The sequence below is a fragment of the Microcaecilia unicolor genome, chromosome 6 (genome assembly GCF_901765095.1).
Source record: "Microcaecilia unicolor chromosome 6, aMicUni1.1, whole genome shotgun sequence".
In the NCBI taxonomy this organism is placed as follows: Eukaryota; Metazoa; Chordata; class Amphibia; order Gymnophiona; family Siphonopidae; genus Microcaecilia; species Microcaecilia unicolor.
The window spans coordinates 151,737,600-151,764,328 of NC_044036.1; the positions used below are offsets into that span (position 1 = coordinate 151,737,600).

The 26,729-nt window shown below is 43.0% G+C and overlaps 1 protein-coding gene across 1 annotated transcript in view; it reads left to right on the top strand.

Annotated features, from left to right (window-relative positions):
* LOC115472478 (cadherin-related family member 3-like) overlaps positions 1-26,729 on the top strand; it is a 116,662-nt gene that overhangs the window by 1,605 nt on the left and 88,328 nt on the right. Inside the window, exons 3-6 of the mRNA XM_030206768.1 lie at positions 4,574-4,739; positions 6,714-6,802; positions 23,566-23,660; positions 26,055-26,159. Of these exons, the coding sequence (XP_030062628.1) occupies positions 4,574-4,739; positions 6,714-6,802; positions 23,566-23,660; positions 26,055-26,159 (455 nt within the window). The remainder of the gene's footprint in view (positions 1-4,573; positions 4,740-6,713; positions 6,803-23,565; positions 23,661-26,054; positions 26,160-26,729) is intronic.

Genomic DNA, 26,729 nt, shown 5'->3' on the forward strand with positions numbered 1-26,729 from the left:
CCTTCATTCTATGACCTTTAGTGCCTGAGGGGTCCTTTTACTAAGGTGTGCCAAAAAGTGCTCTGCATGTATTGGACGTGCGCAGGGCCATTTTTCAGCGCACCTGCAAAAAAGGCCTTTTTTTGGACGAAAATGGATGCTGTGACAAAATGAAAATTGGCCTGTGTCCATTTTGGGCCTGAGACCTTACCGCCACCCATTCACTTAGCGGTAAGATCTCACGTGTTAACCGGGTGGTAATCATCAACACGTGTACAATGCTGATTACTGCCCAGTTAGCGCTGTGTGCCAGGGGCATAGTGGGAATGTGTATAAAATGAAATTACTGCCCAGGCCACAAGGTAGCCGGGCGGTAGTTCCAAAATTGCGTGCATTGGGCACACTTAGGCGCTTACGTAGCTTAGTAAAAGGGCCCCTAAATTTATGCACCATTTGCATGCTAAAATTGTACCGGCCGATATTCAAAGTGAGTTAATTGGCTGGGAACGGCTGCCAACCGGTTAATTCGCTTGTTCGTGGCTATCCAGTTATTTTCAGTGGCACTTGACTAGTTAGTACCACTGAAATGATTGGTTAGTATAGAACTTCAAGTCTGCTATGTCGGAGACATTCCAGGGATGGAGTCCGGTTGCATACTGATATTCTGACATAACCGCCCAGGGCACCCCGACATAATAGACCACACAAAAAAACCCAACAAAAAACCCCCCAACAAAACAGACTAAAACCAAAACAGACCATGACGAAAAAAACCTATACAAAAAAACACACAACAAAACAACCCAAGAGAAAATAGACTCTACACAAAACAGGGCAGGGAAACCTCCTTAATCAAACTGGATTATGTTTTCAAGCAGATTTATGATTCTCACTAGATACCAAGTGTGGATAGTGAAGTCAAGTCGTAGGCAGGTGCCAGGACTTTCAAGTGACAAGCCGCGGACTTTCTCAGTAATCTATTTCATCAGGCCCTTTTGTCAGGAGTCTATTTTGTCAAGGCCCTTTTGTCAGGAGCAGAGCCGTAGCAAGGGGAGCTGACACCCAGGGCGGGTCGCCGCTGCGCACCCCCCCAGGGTGCAGCACGGTGCACCCTCCTCCCGCTGGAGCGCACCCCCCGGAGCGCATACCTCCCCCCCCCGGAGCACATACCTGCGGCGAGGGACGGGCGGGAGGGCCGATCCGCCCCGACTGCACGCTATTTGTGCGGTCTTATTTATCTGCTAAGCCTGGGCGGGGCACCCGGTCAAAAGAAACCAGACAAAAAAGCTCCAAACAAAAAAAGTTCCCGACATAAAAGTCCCTGACAGAATAGACTCCTGACCAGTGGCATAGGAAGGGGGGGCGGGGGAGGGGGCGGTCCGCCCCGACTGCACGTTGCTGGGGTGTGTCGGCTCCGCGCTGATTCACAGTAACCTGTTCCGGGGCAGAGAGGGCAGTGCACCAGCACCACCCCCCAGCGGCGTGCATCCGGGGCGGACCGCCCCCCCGCCCCCCCTTCCTACACCACTGGTCAGGAGTCTATTCTGTCCTATCTTTATCTGCTAACCCAATGCCAGTTAAGTCTGAATATTAACTTAACCAATCATGTGCTAACCGGCTTTAAAAATCCCGGAAATTCAGTGCCAAAGCTGGACAGGACCTGGCGTTGAACTTCTGGTTTTAGTGCTGACGGCGCACAAAAAAATGCTGTCCGTCACCAGCTGAATATCGGGGTGATAGAATTGTAGCACTTAAGTTTGTAAGGGGGTCTTTTACTAAGGCGTGCTTATATTTTTAGTGGTGTGCGCGAAACGTTAGACATTCTAGTGTATTCCTATGAGCGTCTCTAACATTTAGCGTGCACCTATTTTTAGCGCGCGCTAAAAATATAAGCATGCCTTAGTAAAAGACCCCCTAAGTATCTACTTATATGTGTAAGTTCAATGTACGAACTCAGCGCAATTGTATAAATGTGTGCAATTTGCTTGGGGCCCTGTTTACTAATATACGCTAGTGTTTTTAGCATGTGCTAATTTTTAGCACGTGCTAATGCTGGAGACACCCATATATTCCTATAGGTATCTCTAGTGTTAGCGCACGCTAAAAACATTAGTGCACCTACAGCGCAGCTTGGTAAACAGGGCCCTTAGGGGTCCTTTTACAAAGGCACGCTGAAAAATGGCTTGCGGTAGTGTAGGCACAGGTTTTGGGCAAGCGCCAATCCATTTTTTAGCACGCCTGTAGAAAAGGCCTCTTTTTTTCCCAAAAATGGATGTGCGGCAAATTGCCATGCGTCCATTTTGGGTCTGAGACCTTATCACCAGCCATAGAGACCTAGTGGTAAAGAATCTGGGTGGTAATGACCTACACACACCAGCTGCCACTTGGCATGCATCCATTACGCACGCCCAAAAATAAAAATTTTTTTCCATACGTGCGTGGCGGACGTGCGCTAAAATTGAAATGACCACAAGGGCCACGCAGTAATCGGGTGGTAACTCCAATTTGGCATGCGTTTGGCGTGCGTAGGCGCCTACGTGGCTTAGTAAAAGGAGGGCCTCAGTTTGTAAATGCAAGGGGGCATTCATAGGGGAGGAGCATGGGCGAGGCATGGGAGGGACCAACATTTACCCACGTAACTTACAGAATCCGTTGGTATGAGATAGTATACCTCCCCTGATCAAGAGATATTTGTTCATGCGCTCCATCGTCAGTCGGTATAAAATTGAGCACTTATCGACTGACCCCTGATGAAGGCTTTTTAAAGCCGAAACACGGACCGTGTAGGGTCCAAATAAAGTTGTGTTTGGAGCATCTTATTCTGGTATTTGGACTGATCTCTTGAAGTTGGTTTCTTTTCCACTTCCTTTTGTGGAAATGTTACATTGCTGCATTCAGGCACATGCATGTTCTGCTGCCATTGGCGTGGCATAAGTTGTCATACCTAAGTGTAGGCAAGTAGACGCCGCCGACTTATGTTACTGTTCTATAATGGAATGTTGCTGCCCAGATGCTGCTATGGAATTGGTGCTCAGTGCACTTCATTTAGGGGCCCATTTACTAAAGGGTTGCAGTGTGGCAATCAGGAACTACCGCCAGCCCAAAGCAGCCGCCGGCAGTAGTTTCACCTTGAGTGCAACCATTTCCAGCACTAGAAAAATACTCTTTCATAATTTCTAGTGTGGTGTTAACCCTGTGGTAATCGGGCAGCGCACCACCAGGTTACTGCCGGAGCCCTAACCGCCACCTCAATGGGTGGCGGTAAGTGCTCCTCCCCCGCATGGCCACACAGTAAGAATAATCTTACCGCATGGCTATGCTTTTTTAGGGGATTTTTACCCGCTGTGGTAAAAAGGGCCCTGGTGCGCGGCAAAAATGGTCCCCGCCGCTACCGCAAGGCCATTTTTATTGCAGCTTGATAAAAGGACCCCATAGAGGGGCATAATCGAATGGGGACATCCATCTCTAAGGACGTCCTGACGAAGGGGTGGGGAAACTCGTATTATCGAAACAAGACGGGCATCCATCTTTCGTTTTGATAATACGGTCGGGGGCGCCCAAATCTCAACATTTAGGTCAGCCTTAGAGATGGTCGTCCCCGGTTTTCGGCCATAATGGAAACCGAGGACGCCCATCTCAAAAACGACCAAATCCAAGCCCTTTGGTCGTGGGAGAAGCCAGCATTCATAGTGCACTGGTCCCCCTCACATGACAGGACACCAACCAGGCACCCTAGGGCGCACTGCAGTGGACTTCACAAATTGTTCCCAGGTACATAGCTCCCTTACCTTGGGTGCTGAGCCCCCCCCAAATCCCCCCAAGCCCCACTCCCCACAACTGTACACCACTACCATAACCCTACGGGGTGAAGGGGGGCACCTACATGTGGGTACAGTGGGTTTCGGGTGGGTTTTGAAGGGCTCACATTTACCACCACAAGTGTAACAGATAGGGGGGGGATGGCCTGGGTCTGCCTGTCTGAAGTGCACTGCACCCACTAAAACTGCTGCAGGGACCTGCATACTGCTGTGATGGACCTGGGTATGACATTTGAGGCTGGCATAGAGGCTGGCAAAAAATGTTTTAAAATTTTTTTAGGAGGGTGGGAGGGGGTTGATGACCACTGGGGGAGTAAGGGGAGGTCATCCCTGATTCTCTCCGGTAGTCATCTGGTCAGTTCAGGCACCTTTTCGAAGCTTGGTTGTGAAAAAAAATGGACAAAGTAAAGTCGGCCAAATGCTTGTCAGGGATGCCCTTCTTTTTTCCATTATTGGCCGAGGACGCCCATCTCTTAATCACGCCCCAGTCCCACCTTCAGTACGGTGCTGTGAACTTTGGTCGTCCCTGCGACAGAAAGCAGTTGAGGGCGCCCCAAATCGGCTTTCAATTATGCCGATTTGGGTGACCCTGAGAAAAGGACTCTCATCTCCCGATTTGTGTTGGAAGATGGGCGTCCTTCTCTTTCGAAAATTACCCTGATACTTAACTTATGGCATTCAATTGTAGAACTGCCCCTTAACTTGTACTGCATTATAATTTGAATGGTGGACTTGCTTTCAATATTCTTATACTGCAAAGAATTTCTTCCATGCAGTTAATAACATCAACATTGCCCAAGCTGGATTTCGAAACAGTTCCATTGTACATGCTGCAAATACTCGTGAAAGACAGCAAAGGCAGCTCTGCTTCACAGATGATTAGTATCAAGGTTACGGACATCAATGAAGCACCTGTCTTCACCGGCACCTTGGCTTACCAAGGTACAGAAATGAAATGTTTATATTGTGTAATTTCATATTCACATGCACCTCCCAACCTTAGTGGAGCGTAGGAACAGGCTTTGTTCTCAAGCAGTTTTTTCCTTTGAACACAGATATGTTTTCTTCCACTCATTCTTTCTATATGCTGCTAGTTGAGTGGAGAACAATGAAAGAGCACAGAGAGGCCAGAACAACATTTCCTTATCATAGCCCCTCCTGGAGATTAAGGATGAATGATTTTGTGCGTCTCTACATTTTATTTCTTTTTTTTGGATTTAGCTCATGCCTTTTCAGAAGTAGTTCAACTATCTTAGGTATTTTTTAAACACTGCCTTCTATACAATAGCATTTTAATTTCCTCAGGAATCTCCCATGAAGGATTTTATCAATTGTCTTCTGAAAATTCGGATACATTGAATGGTTTGCATCACCCAACTGTGTAGACACATGTTCAATTTCTGGGAGGCACCAGAAACTTTTACCCTGCCCCTTGCTTTCCACCCCACCCTGCTCTCTGTGCCCCCCTCCCATGATCCCCAAATACCTGAGCTGGCAAGGATCTCCAAGCTCCGCCAGTGGAAGAGGTGGGGGTGGAGGGTGGGGAAATGAACTGATGCAGCAGTGGCCCATGGAAAGTGACACTGACCTGCCAGTGTTGGTGAGTTTCTGGCCGCTGGAGAACCTCTTCTGCTGATGGGTCCTGGGGTATCCCTGCTAGCCATAGCAATGGATGGTATTGCAATCAGGGGGAGGGACCTGAGCCAAAGGGGAGAAACCCAGGCTTCCTGGGTCTCCTCATGGCTATGCCTCTGGCACAAAGAAACCAATAAATGAATGAATAAAATCATTGCCCTTGTGCCAAGTGCTGCATTCCACTAAGAACAGGACCTTTTCCGGAGATGGGAATGTGGTAGAACTAGAGGACATGAATTGAGGTTGAGGGGGGCAGACTCAGGAGTAATGTCAGGAAGTATTTTTCACTGAGAGGATGGTGGATACATGGAATGCCCTCCCGCGGGAGGTGGTGGAGATAAAAACAGTAACAGAATTCAAACATGCGTGGGATAGACACAAAGGAATCCTATTTAGAAGGAATGGATCCACGGAATCTTAATGGAGATTGGGTGGCAACACTAGTCATTGGGAAGCAAAACCAGTGCTGGGCAGACTTCTACAGTCTGTGCCCTGAGAATGGCAAGGACAAATCACATACCATGTAAAATGAGTTTATCTTGGGCAGACTGGATGGACCGTACAGGTCTTTATCTGATGTCATTTACTATGTTACTCTACTGTGTTACTCTCATGGGGGCCAGTACCAAGTGTTCCATGAAGCACTCACTTATAACAGCTAAAACCTTTACCTCCCTAACATGTCTCAGAGAAACATTTATTGACTCAATCAATACTGGGGTAATTTCTGAAACCCTTTCAAGTTTTTTTTAAAGGGGGGGAGGTTATAAAAAGCTGTCCACCTGAAAGTGAAATACATAGGTCACTTACCTGAGATAATACTACTGTTAATTACAAATCTCTCTTGTCGTCCCCCTTCTCCTCCACCGCTAACTCCAGGCTTCGTCCCTTTTCCCTCGCGGTACCTTATGCCTGGAATAGACTTCCTGAGCCTGTACGTCTAGATCCATTTCTACCTGTTTTCAAATCTATGCTGAAAACCCACCTTTTCACCACTGCTTTTGGCTCCTACTCAATTACCTCCCCTTGTTCCTTCTCACCCTGTACTTCCCTCGCTCTTAATTGTCTTGTCTGTCTGTGTTATTTTTAGATTGTAATTCTATTGAGCAGGGACTATCTCTCTATGTCAGGTGTTCAGTGCTGCGTGCGTCTGGTAGCGCTATACAAATGTTAATAATAATAATAATAATCTCTCTGGTAATTCTGATCATCAGGAAGCAATTCTAGACTGAAGTGGAACATTACAATCTGGATAATAATATGTTTTATATTTTATGGCAGATGCTGAAGTCTATGTTCCAGAAGACACTGTTGTTGGTAGTATAATTTACCGGGTTGCAGCCAAGGATCCAGATAAAGATGTTTTGAAGGTAATTTAACTCGGCTGAGAGTAAACATTTTCTTCAAATATTAAAATTTTAGGTATTATATTTGATAACAGGCTTTCTTTAGATCCACAGTTAAACTTGTTGATTAGGAAATCATTCCATCTGATGAGGAAATTGAGACAGATTCGAAAACTCTTTAGGCAAAAAGATTTTCAGTTATTGATGCAGTCATTGATTACTCAAATTGATTACTGTAATGTTATCTATTTGGACTGCCTGAAAGCTGTGTTAAAAAATTACAAACAACTGAGATCACCGTTATACATTTGATTTTTCCTTATGAAAATCAGATAGTCACTCCATATTCAATCTACCTTCATTGGGTGCCAGTTGATGCTTTCGTATTGTTTAAATTTTATTGTATTTTATTTCAACAGCCCCTGCTTATTATGCCAGGCAGGATACCCCCTCACACCATGGGTCCTGGCAGGGGTGTGGGCAACTTAAGTACATAAGTATTGCCATACTGGGAAATACCAAAGGTCCATCAAGCCCAGCATCCTGTTTCCAACAGTGGCCAATCCAGATCACAAATACCTGGCAAGATTCCAAAAAAGTACAAAACATTTTATACTGCTTATCCCAGAAACAGTGGATTTTCCCCAAGTCCATTTAATAATGGTCTATGGACTTTTCCTTTAGGAAGCCGGCCAAACCTTTTTAAAACTCGGCTAAGCTAACTGCCTTTACCACATTCTCTGGCAATGAATTCCAGAGTTTAATTACACGTTGAGTGAATAAATATTTTCTCCGATTCATTTTAAATTTACTACATTATAGCTTCATCGCATGCCCCCTAGTCTTAGTATTTTTGGAAAGCGTAAACAGACGCTTCACATCTACCCATTCAACTCCTCTCATTATTTTATAGATCTCTATCACATCTTCTCTCAACTGCCTTTTCTCCAAGCTGAAGAGCCTTAGCCGCTTTAGCCTTTCCTCATAGGGAAGTCATCCCATCCCCTTTATCATTTTTGTCGCCCTTCTCTGCACCTTTTCTAATTCCACTATATCTTTTTTGAGATGCGACGACCAGAATTGAACACAATATTCAAGGTGCGGTCGCACTATAGAGCGATACAAAGGCATTATAACATCCTCATTTTTGTTTTCCATTCCTTTCCTAATAATACCTAACATTCTATTTGCTTTTTTAGCCGCGGCAACACACTGAGCAGAAGGTTTCAGTGTATTATCGACGACGACACCCAGATCCCTTTCTTGGTCTGTAACTCCTAACGTGGAACCTTGCATGACGTAGCTATAATTCGGGTTCCTCTTTCCCACATGTATCACTTTGCACTTGCTCACATTAAACGTCATCTGCCATTTAGACGCCCAGTTTCCCAGTCTCATAAGGCCCTCTTGTAATTTTTCACAATCTTCTTGCGATTTAACGACTTTGAATAACTTTGTGTCATCAGCAAATTTAATTACCTCACTAGTTACTCCCATCTTTAGGTCATTTATAAATATGTTAAAAAGCAGCAGTCCCAGCACAGACCCCCTGAGGAACCCCACTAACTACCCATCTCCATTGAGAATACTGACCATTTAACCCTACTCTCTGTTTTCTATCTTTTAACCAGTTTTTAATCCACAATAGAACACTACCTCCTATTCCATGACTCTCCAATTTCCCCTGGAGTCTTTCATGAGGTACTTTGTCAAACGCCTTCTGGAAATCCAGATATACAATATCAACCGGCTCACCTTTATCCACATGTTTGTTCACCGCTTCAAAGAAATGTAGTAGATTGGTGAGGCAAGATTTCCCTTCACTAAATCCATGTTGACTTTGTCTCATTAATCCATGCTTTTGAATATGCTCTGTAATTTTGTTCTTAATAATAGTCTCTACCATTTTTCCCGGCACCGACGTCAGACTCACCGGTCTATTATTTCCCGGATCTCCTCTGGAACCTTTTTAAAAAATCGGTGTTACATTGGCCACCCTCCAAGCTTCCGGTACCACGCTCTATTTTAAGGATAAATTACATATTACTAACAATAGCTCCGCAAGCTCATTTTTCAGTTCTATCAGTGCTCTGGGATGAATACAATCCGGTCCTGGAGATTTGCTACTCTTCAGTTTGTAGAACTGCCCCATTACATCCTCCAGGTTTACAGAGAATTCATTAAGTTTCTCTGACTCATCAGCTTCGAATACCATTTCCAGCACCGGTATCCCACCCAAATCTTCCTAGGTGAAGACCGAATCAAAGAATTCATTTAATCTCTCTGCTACGGCTTTGTCTTCCCTGATCGCCCCTTTTACTCCTCGGTCATCTAGCGGTCCAACCATTTCTTTTGCCGGCTTCCTGCTTTTAATATACCTAAAAAAATATTACTATCTGTTTTTGCCTCCAACACAATCTTTTTTTCGAAGTCCCTCTTAGCCTTCCTTATCAGCGCGTTGGATTTGACTTGACATTCCTTATGCTGTTTCTTATTATTTTTAGTTGATTCCGTCTTCCATTTTCTGAAGGATTTTCTTTTAGCTCTAATAGCTTCCTTCACTTCACTTTTTAACCACGCCGGCTGTCGTTTGGTCTTCTGCCCTTCTTGTTTAATATGCGGAATATATTTGGCCTGGGCTTCCAGGATGGTGTTTTTGAACAGCATCCACACCAGATGTAAATTTTTCACCCTCGCAGCCGCTCCCCTAAGTTTTTTTTTCACCGTTCTTCTCATTTTATCATAGTCTCCTTTTTTAAAGTTAAACGCTAACGTAGTTGATTTCCTATGTATACTTACTTCAAGGCTAGTATCAAATCTGATCATATTATGATCACTGTTATCAAGCGGCCCCAGCACCATTACTTCCCGCACCAGATCATGCGCTCCACTAAGGACTAGGTCTAGAATTTTTCCTTGTCTCGTCGGCTCCTGTACCAGCTGCTCTATTAAGCTGTCCTTGATTTCATCAAGGAATTTTACCTCCATAGTGTGCCACAATGTTACATTTATCCAGTCAATAACGGGGTAATTGAAATCACCCATTATTATTGTGTTGCCCAATTTGTTTGCATCCCTAATTTCCTTTAACATTTCTGCATCCGTCTGTTCATCCTGGTCAGGCGGACGGTAGTACACTCCTATCACTATCCTTTTCCCCTTTACACATGGAATTTCAATCCACAGTGATTCCAAGAAGTGTTTTGTTTCCTGCAGAATTTGCAATCTATTTGATTCAAGGCTCTCGTTAATATACAATGCTACCCCTCCACCAATGCGATCCACCCTATCACTATGATATAATTTGTACTCCAGTTTGACAGTGTCCCACTGGTTATCCTCCTTCCACCAGGTCTCAGAGATGCCTATTATATGTAATTTTTAATTTAGTGCAATATATTCTAACTCTCCCATCTTATTTCTTAGGCTCCTGGCATTCGCATATAGACATTTCAAAGTATGTTTGTTGTTCCTATTTACATGATGCTTAGTACTTGACAGTATTAATTTGCAATCTTTTGTCTGATTTTTATTTTTATTTAAGGACACCTGATCTACTACAGTCTCTTTTGCAACCTCACTATCAGGATACCCTAGCTTCCCTGTTTTGGTGATATCTTTGAAAGATACCTTATCCCGAACCATGTGCTTTTGAGTGACTGTCGGCCTTCCCCCCGTTTGTAGTTTAAAAACTACTCTATCTCCTTTTTAAATGCCGATGCCAACAGCCTGGTCCTACCCTGGTTAAGGTGGAGCCCATCCTTTCGGAATAGGCTCCCCCTTCCCCAGAATGTTGCCCAGTTCCTAACAAATCTAAAACTCTCCTCCCTGCACCATCGTCTCATCCACGCATTGAGAATCCAAAGACCCTGTGCACCCAAAAGCAGACACTTTTTTCCTCCTTATTCCTCCCCCTCATGACATCCCCTATCATTATAGCATGAATATTTCCCGCAAATATCAATACACCCAGTTATGTTATTTAAACCACGCCCATTATTCCTCCCAGTCCCTGCTAGGAGCTAGCTACATTTATTAGTCCCTTGAGGGACTCACCCAAGTTCTTGTGTCTCGTGCATAGCTGCATGGTTGTTTCAGATACTGTTCTGATTGTGTCCAAGTCAGTGAACTATTCATGCTATATACAGAAAGGACACCTGAGAAAAGCTTCTTCACTGAAACATGGCTCATGTACATTGTTTATGAGTTTGAGATTGCCCATCTGCTAGATTAATATATGTACTGCATTAGATGAACTCAATGGAGAATAGGCACTTATGAGTAAAATTTAACTTTTATTTATCCACCTGGAACAGACCTGTGGTCACTTCCATTCCCCTCCTTTTTTTCCTTACTTTTGGTTGATATGTGGAAAGGGTTGGTTTTCTTTTGTTTCCTGTATTTGGACTTACCCAGATTCCACTGTAACCTTGATATTCCATGGGATTACACATATGTTCAGGGTTTATAATTTTTCATGATAATTTGTTACTATTCTCTGCTAGACTTTGTATAATTTCATGGGAAGGGTATTTCATGTCCTATATTACGTAAACCACAATGAACCACTTCTAAGGTATTTTGCAGTATATAAGCAATGGATTATGTTATGTATGGCCTGACATAACTTAAATTGATTTAGAACAGAATTAGATTAGCAGTGATTGCAATCACATGAGTTGGACAATAAAGCGGTTATTTGAGGAGCCCTATTTGTGTTTTGGGCATCTGAAAACTAGTATTTAGGCAACCATTGGTCAGTGAAAAGTGTGTTGCTGATGAATGAAGTGCCTGCAGTGGATGTGATCCTGCCGTTCCCTGATGCAGTTTTTGAAACGTTGACCATTGTTGGAGGCAGAGAATGGATACTGCTTGAGGCAAATGGACACAGAAGCAGAGTGAATATGCTGCTTTAGTCAATGGACAAAAGTTAAGTAATTTTGAATTATTAGTTAGAAAAAATTGTTGTAAAATTGTCAGAAATGAGAGACATTTTTACAATAGAATACAAGTGTGGGTTTTTATGCCGAAGATTGCAACAAAGCCGAGATGCGACTATATTTGAACTTTGAAAACAAGTCCTGGCTTGCTGAGGTTTTTTCCTCCTCGTAAAGTAGATATTCTTCAGTCATGAAATACATGTGAGGAATGATAGTAGTGAATTTATATGAACAGGACCTCACTTCCTTCAATATTTTGGTAATATTAAAACATCAACATTACTCACAATAACATAACATCATTTACAACATTACATTGAGAGCTGAACTCTTGCTATGTCCATAGCATGATCAGATCTTAAGGGGGCATGTTCTGAGCATGGTGGGGACTTGACTTTTAAAACATAGATACACTTTTAGAAGAGGAACACACAGGTTGATATTTGGTAAAACACGATTCCAAAGTGCCACACCACTCTGTGAAAAACTGCACTGGCTTCCAATCAGAGATCGCATCACTTTCAAAATCTGCACCTTGGTCCATAAGATTATCTACGGTGAAGTCCCAGGTTAAATGATTGACCTGATTAATCTCCCAATCAGAAATAGTACCAGCTCATCACAGATTTACCTGAATCTCCACTACCCAAATTGCAAAGGACTAAAATACAAAACAACCCATGCATCCAACTTCTCTTACATAAGCACACGTCTGTGGAACGCATTGCCACAAGCTGTGAAAACAACCCACGATCACCTAAAATTCAGGAAATCATTAAAGACTCACCTGTTTGGAAAGGCATACCCGACTGACCCAACTTAAATGCCTCAACCCTGCAACACTTCACTATCAAAGATTGTATTGGACATTATCAAACCCTCCTACCTTTAACCTCACGTGACTGAATCTTATCTTCCCTATACCACCATAACATCTTTTGTACTTGTCCCCTACCGATCTTGGCGAATGCCTTTACGGTATTGTGTCAGCCACATTGAGCCTGCAAACAGGTGGGAAAATGTGGGATACAAATGTAACAAATAAATATATTAAAAAAAATGTCCACATTGGAATTTACATCTCCTCCAAATCACGCGTTTGAGCAAACTGTGAGTGAGTAGGGCAACTGTGCTTATCTCTTTGGCCTTATAAAACCACCTAAAAAATAAAAACTTAAAAAATGGGATTTATTTCCTTAATTGGCTCTTATCCTAAGTGTAGTTTTTACCAAATCTGGCACTTATTCACACCAGTTGCAAAATTTGATACCTGACACATTTAAGTTCTGGCAAAATACATGTGTAAGCTCCTATGTGAATCCACTTTTTTTTTGCACCTGTGTTTTAAAAATGACTAGTATCACTGTACATGCTGTCACATACACATGTTATTCCCACATGTTCTTTTTGAACATCCCAACTTGGACATTTTTTCTAAGATGTACTATGGAAAATGGGGCTTTAGGTTCCCACCTTATTGCACAGGAAACGAATAGATACACTTTGGGGTCCTTTTACTAAGGTGTGCCGAAAAATGACCTGTGCTGTTGTAGATGCATGTATTGGATGTGCGCAGGTCCATTTTTCAGCGCACCTGCAAAAAAAGGCCTTTTTTTGGGCCGAAAATGGATGTGTGGCAAAATGAAAATTGGCATGTGTCCATTTTGGGCCTGAGACCTTACCGCCACCCATTCACTTAGCTGTAAGGTCTCACGCGTTAACCGGGTGGTAAACATCAGCACACGTACAATTCCGATTACTGCCCGGTTAGCATCGCGTGCTGGAAAATAAAATACATTTTCTGGCGTGTGTACTGGACGCGCGTACAAAATAAAATTACTGTCTGGGTCACACAGTAGCCAGGTGGTAGTTCCCAAACTGGTGTGCATTGGGCATGCGTAGGTGCCTATCCTGCTTATTTTCGAACGAGAAGGCCGGCTATCTTCCGACACAAATCGGGAGATGGCTGGCCTTCTCCTAAAGCCAGCCAAATTGTATAATTGAAAGCCAATTTTGGCCGACTTCAACTGCTTTCTGTCGAGGAGCCGGCGAAAGTTCAAGAGGGCATGTCGGCAGTGTACCGAAGGCGGGATGGGGCGTAGTTAAGAGATGGCCGGCTTCGGCCAATAATGGAAAAAAGAAAGCTGGCCCTGACGAGCATTTGGCCGACGTTACTTGATCTCTTTTTGTTCACGACCAAGCCTCAAAAACGTGCCCCAACTGACCAGATGACCACCGGAGGGAATGGGGGATGACCTCCCCTTACTCCCCCCCTGTGGTCACCAACCCCCTCCCACCCAAAGAAAACAAAACATTTTTTCCCAGCCTCTATTCCAGCCTCAAATGTCATACCCAGCTCCATCACAGCACTATGCAGGTCCCTGGAGCAGTTTTTAGTGGGTGCAGTGCACTTCAGGCAGGCGGACCCAGGCCCATCCCCCCCTACCTGTTACACTTGTGGTGGTAAATGTGAGCCCTCCAACCCCCCCCCCCCAAAACCCACTGTACCCACATGTAGGTGCACCCCTTCATCCCTAAGGGCTATGGTAGTGGTGTACAGTTGTGGGGAGTGGGTTTTGGGGGGCTCAGCACCCAAGGTAAGGGAGCTATGCACCTGGGATCATTTTGTGAAGTCCACTGCAGTGCCCCCTAGGGTGCCTGGTTGGTGTCCTGGCATGTGAGGGGGACCAGTGCACTACAAAGGCTGGCTCCATCCACGACCAAATGCCTTAGAGTTGGCTGGGTTTGAGATGGCCGCCATTAGTTTCCATTATCGGCGAAAACCAATGGCGGCCATCTCTAACGCCAGCGATCTCTAAGGGCGGCCCAAATGTTGAGATTTGGCCGGCCCCGACCATATTATCGAAACGAAAGATGGCCGGCCATCTTGTTTCGATAATATGGTCAGGTACGCTGGTTTACGGGGTCGTCATTAGAGATGGCCGCCCTTATAGATGGCCGTCCCCGTTCGATTATGGCCCTCCATGTGGCTTAGTAAAAGGGCCCCTTTGGACGACAATGCTCTCACTGTTATAGAATTGCTAGCGAATATTTCTTCTGAATCAGAAATCACAAGGCAAAGACCGAGATGAGCTCGTGAACTCTGTGATTTGCAGGCCAGAAATTGCAAGCTGCAATATTTAAAACAATATTTTTGTGTTAAATAAATTAAAATGTTTTACTTTGTGAAACTGAAACCTTTTTGGCATTATGAATAATTGAGTTACCATAAATTCTATTAATGGTGTTTTTTGAAATAACATGTAATATAATTATGGTACAGTAATGTGACTGTGCTCTGTGTTTATTCTATTGGAAGGTTTATTCTACACTGTACAATAATGGAACAAAGAAATAAATAGTCTTCAAGTTCTTACACTTTCCATTAAATACATTTTTTTAGTCAGCAAAAGCTTAATTAGTCACATAAAAAGGTTAAAATATATTGCACAATTAATAACTTTCCAGATGTTATGATGCAGAAATGGGTACGTCGGTAGCAGCAGGCTCTAGAAGGCATCCAGTTTACAGAGCGATGTTGTACAGTAATCATTAGATCAGGCTTACCCATGGTTCAGTCCTTGAAGGCCTCAAACAGAATTTGCAAACAATGGAAGTAGTGGCACGCAAATCTCTCATGCATGTTCATTAGGGATACCCTGAAACCCTGGCCTATTTGTGGCTCTCAAAGACTGAACTTGGACAAACTTGCACTAGATTATTGTAACATAGAAAAACACAGTCATAAGGTTATATTAAGTGTCGTTTGGCACAGATAATATATTTTACTTTGCAAAGTCTTGTAGGTCACAATATTCAAAGCATTTTAAACACCTACTTAAATTGCCTAGGGCTGTCTAACTGCCAATACTCAGCAGCATTTAACTTGGCAGTGCTGCTAAGTATCACTTTCGACTAGCCACAAAAATGTAGACAGGTCAGGGGTGGTACAAGGGGCAGCACTGGGAAAGAGCCCGCAGTTATGTGGAGCTTCTAATATTCAGTGCCAGGATCTGCTTAGCTAACATGGCCAAGTTAGAACAGCTCAAAAGACTCATGAAGTACAGTAACCTACTGTGAGAGATTGTGGCAGCCATTTTCTGAAGGCAGCAGCAGCAAGGGGCAGGAGTGAGTGGGTTTCACTTCTGCCCTTATCACCCCTACTGGACCACCAGGAATACAGGTAGGCCTGAAGGGGGGTTCAATCTAAACCCAGGGGGCTGAAGGGTTGTAGGGACGTTCCGAGGGGAGACAGGTGCTTACTAGTGTGGGATAGGAAGAGAGGGAAGGGAAGGAGGCCGACTCAGAGGGGAAAAATAAAAATAATAATCATAATATTTATTTCTAACCTGCATTATCTTGCTATTCTAAGCGGGAAACAAAGGTACACACAGATTAAAATCAACAATACAAGTCATACAACATAAAACATAATAATACAATCAACAATGTAAAAAAAAAACCCCAAATGATTCTCAATACATAACATCAGAAACCAAAGTCATTATTCTAATGGGTGTCGTCGTTGATAATACACTGAAACCTTCTGCTCAGTGTGTTGCTGCGGCTAGGAAAGTGAATAGAATGTTGGGTATTATTAGGAAAGGTATGGAAAACAGGTGTGAGGATGTTAAAATGCTATTGTATCACTCCATGGTGCGACCGCACCTTGAGTATTGTGTTCCATTCTGGTCGCCGCATCTCAAGAAAGATATAGTAGAATTGGAAAAGGTGCAGCGAAGGGCGACTAAAATGATAGTGGGGATGGGACGACTTCCCTATGAAGAAAGACTAAGGAGGTTAGGGCTTTTCAGCTTGGAGAAGAGACGACTGAGGGGAGACATGATAGAGGCATATAAAATAATGAGTAGAGTGGAACAGGTGGATGTGAAGCGTCTGTTCACGCATAATTAAACTCTGGAATTCGTTGCTGGAGAACGTGGTGAAGGCGGTTAGCTTGGCAGAGTTTAAAAAGGGGTTAGACGGTTTCCTAAAGGACAAGTCCATAAACCACTACTAAATGGACTTGGGGAAAAATCCACAATTCCAGGAATAACATGTATAGAATGTTTGTACGTTTGGGAAGCTCGCCAGGTGCCCTTGGCCTGGATTGGCCGCTATCGTGGACAGGATGCTGGGCTCGATGGACCCTTGGTCTTTTCCCAGTGTGGCATTACTTATGTACTTATGTAATGACCCATGTGCTTAAATGAACAAATAGGTCTTGAAATCTTTCTTAAACTGAGCAAAGTTATATGGGCGCCGGCCGATATTAAGCCAGGGCCCACACAAGCTCTAGCTGCCAGCGCAGCACCATTCAATATTATTTATTTACTGGGATTTATCTACCACCTTTTTGAAGGAATTTCACCTTTTTGCCCCGGATATTCAGTGCTTGGGCCTGCTCATGGCCCATCACTGGAAATCTGGGGCTAATTTAGCTGGTCTCGGTCAGCAGCCTGCAATAGGTGAAATGTGGCCATGTTGGGCTATTTTAATGAAAGTGTGAGATCAATGGGAAAGATGATTGACATTTCATTACAGCTCATACAACCCCTAGATTCACATTTACCAGGTTTATTGTTTGTCACAGAGACACATGAAAATAGGTCAACTTTGAAGATCTGCAAATGTTTTGCCTTTCTTTGATGAAATAATAATTCAAATGTCCAGCAAATACAATGGAAAAAGTTGTATTGCTGGGCATCTCATGAAATATTAATAGATTGTAGCTGGTTTGCTGCAGGTGTTATTTGCCGTTAAGCTGACAGATAATAGTCTGTGTAGAGACCGGTGCAGGCCCAAGCTTATTTCCAACTACTTAAAATAAAAATGGCTCTTATTATATTCGGGATAATTCATTCAGGTATCTCATACTCACCAGCTCACAGACTCCTGGTTGCCAGGCAACCACCCAGCAAATCTATTGTATTTCAGGCCTTAAATACCAGCAAACCTTTTCTTCTTTGTAATAAGAAAAGAGAAGATGGGAAAAAAGCAGCAGTTTTCACATGGGCTACCCTTCTTTTTTACGGACAAACCACTGCTCAAGAAATTTGCAAGAGATGTTGAGGTCTGGACTTTAGTGAAATGAGTTGACATCTTCCAAATGTTGTGACATTTAGGGTGCGTTTTCAAAACAGAAAAGTGTAAAAACGCGGCACAAAGTGGCAGATGGACTTTTTTTTTTTGGCCAAAACATCAAAAGCACTATTTTCAAAGCCCATTATTAAGACGGCTTTCTATGCAGTTCGTATGCAGCACATCCAGATCACAAAAGGGCATGTTGGGGATGAGATTTGGGCATTCCCAAAACTTGATCGTTTTTCTGTCATGATGGAACAAAGCAAAAACGTCCGGGGCAAAAGTAAGACGTTTTCATCTAGACCTGTTTCAATGATGACTAAGTCACAAAAAAGGTGCTCTAACCCCCTGATTCTATAAAGGTCCCCCAAAATTGCATGTGCAAATTTAGATGTGGTTCTGATTTGCACATACAATTTAATTGAATAACAAGCCAATTAGTGCCAATAATTGGCTTTTTAACAAGCACATGTTGGCACTAACTAGATTTAATTGGGTGTTACGTGCAACCCGAAAAAGGGGGCATGGAAACAGGGTGGTCATGGCATTTTGAGGTGGAATAGGGGCATGGTTCTGAGTTACATGCATAATTACAGTATGAGTGCTCCGAGCATAAATTGGCACAACCATAACGCTTAAGCGTTATTCTATAAACTGCACTGAACCTTAGGCGCGGCTTATAGAATACCATTTAAACTTTTTTTTCCATGCTGATTTTTTAGATGCCATTTACTGAATCTAGTCCTAAATAACCAAATGACCACTGAAGGGGTTAAAGAATGACCCCCTTACTACCCCATTAGTCACTGACCCCTCCCCCCACTCCCCAAAGATCTGAAAGAAACCGTATATACCAGCCTCTATGACAGCTTCAGTTATTATGGCCAGTCCTACTGCAACAGCAAGCAGGTCTCTGGAGTAGCCTAGTGGATGGGGACCCAGGCCCATATGTCACTCAAACTGTTACACTTGTGGTGAAAAGTGTGAGCCCTGCAAAACCCACCAAAAAACTATTGTGCCTACATATAGGTGACACCTGCAGCCATAAAGGCTATTGTAGTAGTGTACAGTTGGGTACAGTAGGTTTTTGGTGGTTTTTGGAGGGGGTAATTGTGAGTTGTGTACTTGGGACCTTTTCTGTGAAGGACACTGCAGTGCCCCCTAGGGTGCCCCACTGCTCTGCTGGGATGCCTCTGTGGCCAGTCTACTAAGAATGCTGGCCCCACACCATACATCCCAATAGCTTGTTTTCATGCATTTTTCCTTTATCCTTTTTTTTTCTTTCAAAAATGGTTCCAAAAGATAGAAGCAATGAGCACAAAAATCATCTAGCAAATAGCTAGTTTCGAAACAAAAAGTTGGACATTTGTCTGGTTTGAAAACGGCTGTGCTTGCTACTGGATTTAAAATCGGATTTAGACACCATAATGAAAATGCTCCTCTTAGTCACATTTGCCTGCATTCAAGAATTATTCACTCAATGGCTATGGTGTCTCCACACATTTGCCTATGATAGTGGTGCACAGATCTAGTGCTCAAGGCAAATTCATCAGGTTGTTAAATAAAATGCAGGCAAATGCATGTCTAATGTATGGTCATTGTGGATATCTCAAAAGAAGGGCAGTGATTTTTTTTTCCTAGAAATCCTTCCCATAAAAAAACATTCCCATTCATCATTTTTCTGATCAGCTGCACTGAGATGGGCCTGATTTTCCTGTTTGCTGTTGGGGTGATCTTGGCAAGACGACTACTCCTGGGTAGAGTCACAGTAATCTTCAACATTTTCTATATTTATTTATTAGGATTCATTTACTGCCTTTTTGAAGGAACTCACTCAAGGCAGTGTACAGTAAGAATAGATCAAACATGAGCAATAGGCAATTGCAGCAGTAAAAATATTCAAGTAACAATACAAAATATGGCATGGTATACTACTTGCAATGACAACACAATACGTAATAGAACATTATAATTGGTAGTGAAGGGTAAGGCAAAGTTGTAACATATAGATGAGTAAGAAAGTAGGAAGAATTTGAATGTAAGGTGACTGATTTGAAGAAAGTTGCACATGAGGTCAGAGAGATGGTTAAATATTATCTCAGTTAGGCTAGGAGTGGACAAACATGTCCTGCTGCAGTATGTGCAGCCCGAGTCAATCCTTGTGTGTGAGTGAGACTAACAAGTTAGTTACATCTTCCATTAAAGGCTTGGTTGAAGAGCCAAGCTTTCACCTGCTTCCTGAAGTAGAGATAGTCTTGTGTAAACTCTCTCTCCAACAGCGCATGGGTGGCAAATTTGGCAATGGTCTCCTAACCTAGGACTGTTCTCTTCCTTGTGCTCTTGCATTTTTACTTTCAACAACATGCTCTCATTGACATAGGTATAGTCCATAGTATCATCTCCTGGTTTTGCTGAAATCCCATTCTTTGCATCTATCAGCTATTGCCTACTAGCTCATGATTTTCTGTCTTTTACCACACGGACTATGTGTATAGCCCAGAGCTGCCACTTTACCCAGTTTCAGGAGGGGGACTTTTTGGCCAGTCCTGTTTTTGAAACTACATTCCAAAGCAGTGTGGTATTTGCAGTCCCTGGTTATAGCCATTGAAATCAGGTCCCATAATGTATCAGGATGAGCTTGGCAGAAATCCAGAACAGGCCTAAAATCTCCCTCCTGGAACTGAGTAACTTGGAAGTGCCCCGTTAGTCTTAATTTTCTTAGGGAATGTAATATGGAAATCAGAACTACAGCTCCTAAGGGAATCTTTTACTAACTACTACTACTACTATTTAGCATTTCTATAGCGCTACAAAGCATACGCAGCACTACACAAACATAGAAGAAAGACAGTCCCTGCTCAAAGAGCTTACAATCTACTAAGCGGTGGAAAGCCCAATGCGGGTTTACTGCTTGCTAATCTGGAACTACTGCCGGGCTACCTTATCAGCACTTCGGTAGTTCTCACCCCCAGTGTGCGCCATTTTCGGTGCTACAAAAATATGGTAATTGGGTAATGCTGTGTGCTGCCCAGTTACTGCCAGGTTGCCATGGGAACTCTTGCCACCACTTCAGTGGGTGACTGTAAGTGCTCCCCCCTCAAAAATGGCCACATGGTAAGTGGTTCACTTACCGCATAGCCATTTCTTAGAAAACAATGACAGCATTTTACCTGCTGCAGTAAAAGGGGGCCTCAGTATGTGTCAAAAACACGCTGACGCCAGTGCAGACCCCTTTTTACCACAGCTTAGTAAAAGAGGCCCTAAATGCAATGGGATAAAACCAGGTCTATCCTTAAAAACTGGAGGCCAATGGCAACCCTTCTTCCTTAGCTCCTGGCATTCTGCCTGGTCTTTGTTGTTCTCATTACTATCCTCACATTAACCACCCTCACCCCCCCCCCCCCCCCCGCCTGAGAAATGAAAGTGACAGTTGCTAAGAAGCAGCTTCTATTCAACTTTTTAAGCTGTCACTGTGTTGAGAGTTGCAGCCAATATTTGTGTAATACTTCAATCCAGTGGAATAAAGAATTTTGTTTTTCCCTCCTATCTTCAGGCTGGTGCAAGTCATTGTGGAGTGGAGGAGCGCACCAGTCTTGCAATCCAGAGGTGGCCAGTTCAAATTCCACCACTGCTCCTTGTGATCTTGGGCAAGTCACTTAACCTTCCTTTGCCTCAGGTACAAACTTAGATTGTGAGCCCTCCTGGGACAGAGAAATATCCAGAGTACCTGAATGTAAGTCACCTTGAGCTACTACTGAAAAGGCATGAGCAAAATATAAATAAATTGTACCTTTCCTCTGCTGAATGTAACTTACTTTGAGCTACTACTGAAAAGGTGTGAGCAAAATATAAATAAATAAATTGTACCTTTCTTCTGCTTTAGTGGTTCTATAGCACAATGGAAGGCATTAAGAAGAGAACTTCTTGTTTTCAGGAAGGCTGGAATTAAAATGGTGGCATGCGGTGACTGGTTGAAAGGCAGTGCCTGATATTTTTCTGTTTGCTGAACAGTTTCGTTTCAGATCAATTAACCTCTTGAGTGGTGTTGTGGTAGCCAGGCTTCATTCTCTGGCTATGTGCATAGGTCCTCCAGTGTACATAAGTATTTGCAGGAAAAGCTAACCAGTCATGTTCCTGCTTGCATTTGTGTGGTACCTACTGTGAATAATATTAGATTGGAACAATTCTGAAAAAGGTGCAATCATGAAAAATGCGCTATGTGGTGGAATAGACTACCCTGTGGTCTACAAATGGAAGGAGATTAGCTAAAATTTAGGAAGGGATTGAAAACATTACCTTTCAACAGGTTTTTGTTTGATTATTTTATGGGTTAGGACAGTGCATTGGGTTTAAGATGTATGTAGTAAGAAATGTCATGCTGTCTACAGATGTATAGAAATGCTAAATAGTAGTAGTAGTAGTAGTAGATGTTATGATTTTTTTAAATAGATTTACATGCATATAAAATGAAATGTGGTTTGATATATTGCATTCCTGTGGTTACAATCAAAGCAGTTTACATATTATATACAGGAACTTATTTTATACCAGAGTCTCAAGGAGCTGTAGTGGGAATTGAACCCAGTTCCCTGGTTCTCAGGCTACTACACTAACCGTTAGGCTGCAATATTGGGATCTATAAATACAAATGAATGAAGGAACAATTAAATTAATGATTCTGCCTGATGAATGATACACATTTATGTTAAGTTGTGCTTTATTTTATTTTAATATTACTTTGTTGATTATTGATTGTTTATTTACATTCACTTTTAATGATATTTTATTGTGAGCATTTTTTTGATGGGAAGATGTGTATAATATCAAGATGTTTGTCAAAATAATTTGTCTCTCCTCAACATATCAGCTGCACTATGAAACACACTGCCTTCCTTAAATTGTTCAGAACATATCTCTGGGATTTTTAAGCCAATCTGGCTTTATTACATCACCCCAACGCATTCTGTTTTTGAACGGTTTGAGCCTATTATTATTGTCATGATGACCATTTGAGTCTGGTCTCAATTATTCTAATGAGTATCTCAATGCACCCTGCTTCTTTTCATATTGGTGGGAGAACAGAACACACTGAGATATGAGTCGTTTTTCTAATGCTTCCTTTGGCATGGCTTAAATGTTACATAAGTATTGCCATACTGGGAAAGACCAAAGATCCATCGAGCCCAGCATCCTGTTTCCAACATTGGCCAATCCAGGTCACAAATACCTGGCAGGATCCCAAAAATGTACAAAACATTTTATACTGCTTATCCCAGAAATAGTGGATTTTCCCCAAGTCCATTTAATAACGGTCTATGGACTTTTCCTTTAGGAAGCCATCCAAACCTTTTTTTTAAACTCCGCTAAGCTAACCGCCTTTACCACATTCTCTGGCAACGAATTTCAGAGTTTAATTACACGTTGAGTGAAGAAACATTTTCTCTGATTCGTTTTAAATTTACTACATTGTAGCTTCATCGCATGCCCCCTAGTCCTAGTATTTTTGGAAAGCGTGAACAGACGCTTCACATCTACCCGTTCAACTCCACTCATTATTTTATAGACCTCTATCATATCTCCCCTCAGCCGCCATTTCTCCAAGCTGAAGAGCCCTAGCTGCTTTAGCCTTTCCTCATAGGGAAGTCGCCCCATCCCCTTTATCATTTTCGTTGCCCTTCTCTGTTCTAGAACATTTGTTTTTCTGTGTATAGCATCTTGTGTAGTTTCTGGTATAATCAGTTACTTCTCTTTCACATTCAACAGTATTCCATTACATCGGGAGATACAGGGTTTGTCATTGACAACACCGGGGTAATTTCTTCCAACATGTCATTTGATTTTGACACTGCTATGAAAAGGTAAGTGCGTTCACTTTGATTTCTTTTTTTATAACCTGGAAGTTTCTGATCTTTTATTTTTCCAGCTCAGTTAGAACAAGGTAAGCTCTAGTGAATAAACCTTCATTCACAACTATCTGAGGGACAATTCTTTAACTGTGTTCCATTTAAGTGCCTCAAGGATGATATGGTAGGAACCTTTTCTATAAAAGAAACTAGGTACCAATGTTCCATTACAGAATATCAGTATAAGTCAGTGACATAGTAACACATAATAGATGACAGCTGATAAAGACCTGTACGGTTCATCCAAATCTCTCTAGCCATGATCAGGGCAGAGACCATAGAAGTGGCTTATCTGTCCAGCCACGATCAAGGCACAGACTGTAGAGGTCTGCCCGACACTGACCTTGTTCTGCAGCTACTGTCTAGCCATGATCAGGGTATAGACCAAGATGTTTGCCCAGTACTGGCTTTGCTTCCCAATTATTGGTGTTGCCATGTAATCACCGCTAAACTTGTATGGTTCCATGCCTTCTATACAGGATTCCTTTGCGTTTATCCCACGTACTTTTGCATTCTGTTACCGTTGTCATCTCCACCACCTTCCCATGGGAGAGCATTCCAGGTATCTACCACTCTCACCGTGAAAAAGTACTTCCTGACGTTATTCCTGAGTTGGCCCCCCTGCAACCTCAATTCATGTCCTCTAGTTCTACCATCTTCCTGTCTCTGGAAAAGGCTTTTTTTGCAGATTAATACTTTTGAAATATTTTAATGTCTGTACCATATCACCCTTGTCTCTCCTTTCCTCCAGATATATATATGTTCAGGTTATCAAGTCTTTCCTCATATGTCTTGCGACGCAAACCCCATACCATTTTCGTCACTTGTCTCTGAACCTCTTCAAGTCTTTTTATGTCCTTAGCAAGATGTGGAGGGGAATAATCGAAAGGGGTGCCCAAGTTTTCCTGAGGACATCTTCGCAGGACGTCACAGTGAAGGGGCAGGGAAACCCATATTATCGAAACAAGATGGGCGTCCATCTTTCGTTTCGATAATACGGTCGGGGATGCCCAAATCTTGACATTTAGGTCGTCCCTAGAGATGGTCATCCTTAGACTTGGTCGTTTCTGATTTTCGCCGATAATGAAAACCGAGGACATCCATCTCAGAAACGACCAAATGCAAGCCCTTTGGTCATGGGAGGAGCCAGCATTCGTAGTGCACTGGTCCCCCTGACATGCCAGGACACCAACCGGGCACCCTAGGGGGCACTGCAGTGGACTTTAGAAAAAGCTCCCAGGTACATAGCTCCCTTACCTTGTGTGCTGAGCCCCCCAACCCCCCCCCAAACCCACTACCCACAACTGTACACCACTACCGTAGCCCTTACGGGTGAAGGGGCACCTACATGTGGGTACAGTGGGTTTGTGGTGGGTTTTGGAGGGCTCATATTTACCACCACAAGTGTAACAAGTGGGGGGGGGGGATGGGCCTGGGTCTGCCTGCCTGAAATGCACTGCACCCACTAAAACTGCTCCAGGGACCTGCATACTGCTGCAATAGACCTGAGTATGACATTTGAGGCTGGTACAAAATATTTTTTAACTATTTTTTTTGAGGGTGAGAGGGGATTAGTGACCACTGGGGGAGTAAGGGGAGGTCATCCCTGATTCCCTTTGGTGGTCATCTGGTCAGTTCGGGCACCTTTTCGTGGCTTGCTGGTAACAAAAAAAGGACCAAGTAAAGTCATCCAAGTGCTCGTCAGGGACGCCCTTTTTTCGATTATGGGTCGAGGATGCCCATGTGTTAGGCACGCCCAAGTCCTGCCATCGCTATGCCTCCAACACACCCTCGGGAACTTTTGTCATCCCTGCGACGGAAAGCAGTTGTGGACGCCCAAAATTGGCTTTTGATTATGCCGATTTGGGCGACCCTTGGAGAGGGACACCCATCTTCCAATTTGTGTCGAAAGATGGGTGTCCTTCTCTTTCGAAAATAAGCCTGATGGCCTCCAAAATGGAACACAGTACTCCAAGTGGGGCCTCACTATTAACTTGTATAGGGTCATTCCTTCTTTTTTGGTTCTCCTTTGTTTCCTGTAGAGGGCACCCTCCAGTTCCCCGTGTGGACTTTCCTATCCATCAAGAATAGTTCAGGGCCAGCAATACACTATACGACAGTAATCCAAGTGCTAATGATATGCCCACGGACTTTCGAACACTGTAACTGTGAAATAACTCTTGACCTCCAAGTTCCATACCTGTGTGTGATAGCATCTATTAATCTATTTATGTTCCATGTTTTATATTTTCTATAAAAATATGGAAGGAACATTTCTTCTTTACAAATTGCAGTGCCTGTTACTATTCAGAATCCCATTAATTTTGGTGTATATGCATTTGCTTTCAGCTACATAATAGCAATAAAAGTAGATGATGGAGCCCTGTTTATTACTGGAAATGTGAAGGTTTTTCTTACCAATGCAAATGACAATAGTCCTGCACTATCATGCATGTAAGTATACACAGATACAGTCTATTATTCTCATCAACAGGCTCTTTTGAAAAGCTAATTCAAATGATTCTGCAGCAAATTATATGCTTATTGCATCTATGAATGGAGAATTCATTTTAAAAGATTACTGGATATGTCTTCTAGGCACCCATGGTTAGGACGTTTCAAAAGTGGCGGTAATTAGTACATGTTTGTTGAGAAATTTTCGTTGCACATAAAATAATACATGAAATAAAGACCTTCTCCCTGATATTCAGTGCTATATAACCGGTCAGAATGTCTGTTGACCGGTTAAATAGCGCTTAATCGGCTATCTGCCAATATTCAGCAAGTGATAACTGGTTATCCCCCGCTGAATATCCCTGGGTAGCGGCTAGCAGATAGCCGGTTATATCACCCAATATAAGTGGCTATCCACCAATTTTTAAAGCTGGTTTAGCGGCCATATTCGGCCACATCAAAATGAGAGATATCTTTGTCCAGTTTAAAGATAACCTGTTAAGTCTGACTATTGACTTAGCCGGTTATCTTTAAACTGGCCAAATATAAACCAACATTAAATATCTGGGC